The 1,345-nt window shown below is 54.8% G+C and overlaps 1 protein-coding gene across 1 annotated transcript; it reads right to left on the bottom strand.

Moving 5' to 3' along the window:
• Positions 1-40: 40 nt before the first annotated feature.
• On the bottom strand, positions 41-1,091 carry SARC_16022 (hypothetical protein; the record flags this gene model as incomplete). The annotated part of the gene is made up of 1 exon (XM_014289864.1): positions 41-1,091. A coding segment is annotated over one exon (1,051 nt), but the record flags the coding sequence as incomplete, so codon positions are not given.
• Between the last annotated feature and the right edge of the window lie 254 nt (positions 1,092-1,345).

Raw genomic sequence — 1,345 nt, 5'->3', positions numbered from 1 at the left:
ATAACATTTAAATGGCGCATAAGCACCATCCGCAACCTACCTTTGGCTTTCGCAGCCGCAGCAGATGCCGCCTGCGTGTGTGGGGGGGGTGCGCCCATTGCCAGCATACCTGGCACTGGAGCGCGCATGTGTTTGTGTGCATACGGCTTCTGTGCAAACGCCTGCGCGAGTACGTGTGGGTGTAAGCCATACGTTCGTGGTTGTGTCTGGATCGTCTCGGCCTGGGCCTTTGCTGTGCCAGAGAGGGGTGTATTTGGGGGCTGGGTTGCCGCAGGGTCTCCCGAGGCGTTTGCCGTGGTTAGTGGACTCGAACTCGCCTGGGTGTGCGGCTGTGTATCACTTTGTGTGGGGGCGGGTGGTGCTACCTGTGTCTGCTGAACTGATCCCGGCTGCTGGTGCTGCTGTTGCTGCTGTTGTTGTTGTTGTCGTTGTTGCTGCTGTTGCTGTTGTGGCTGATGTTGGGGTGTTGTGTTAAGTGAGTGTGTGTGTACCCCATCCCCCTTCCCATCCCGTGGTACACCCACAAATTGCCCGTTGTCCGGTGCTGTCGGGGTTGCCTGTGCCCCTGCGCCTGGGCTCGTGGTAGTCTGTCTGTTAGCGTGGGCAGCGGCATAGGGCGAGTATGCTGGAGCCATCGAGCTGATCGACCGTTTACTTAAACTCACCCGTTGGCGTATGTGTACCGGTTTGTGCCCCCTTTTCTGGGCCGGCTGTGTGGCCTGGTTCACCTGTGTACCGGCACTCGCCTGGGTCTGCTCGGGTTCCTGGTTAATTGTCTGTTGTGACGGCGTCGCCCCATTTCCATTCACGGGTGTCTTGGCCCCACCCCTACCTCCGTTTTCCGTGCTCTCACTCTTCTGTATATGCGACGCATTCAGCAGCAACATCGCCGCATCCTCAATATCTCGTTCAGAGTCCGTGTGTGCCAAGCTGGTCCCGGTATCCAGCCCGCTTGTATAATACCGGGACGCACTTACCGCCATGGGCTGCTCCTGAGCAGAAGCGAAGCTATCATTGCTATCATCCGTGGCCGAGTACGCGCTAGTATGATGCGTTTCCATGGCAACGCTATCAGACTGTGAGGGTGTCATGTTATGCTCTGTGATTGGTTCTGCTACTGGCGCGATCTGTCGTTTAATTTCAGTTCCGAGTGCGTTGGGTTGCGCCCAGTTAGTGTTGTCGTCTGTAACGGAGAGAGAGATACAGGATATGTTAGTGCTTGCCTAAACTGATACGATATAGTGCAAGATTGAACTGATATGATATAGCGCATTTGTATGTGGATTTGAAGTAACCTCGGACTGTTTCATGCATAAATCCATTTACATACACATAGTGATAAACT

Source organism: Sphaeroforma arctica (genome assembly GCF_001186125.1).
Source record: "Sphaeroforma arctica JP610 unplaced genomic scaffold supercont1.7218, whole genome shotgun sequence".
Taxonomy (NCBI): domain Eukaryota; class Ichthyosporea; order Ichthyophonida; genus Sphaeroforma; species Sphaeroforma arctica.
Note: the sequence above shows the minus strand (reverse complement) of the source record. Positions and strands in the feature narration are given on the sequence as shown.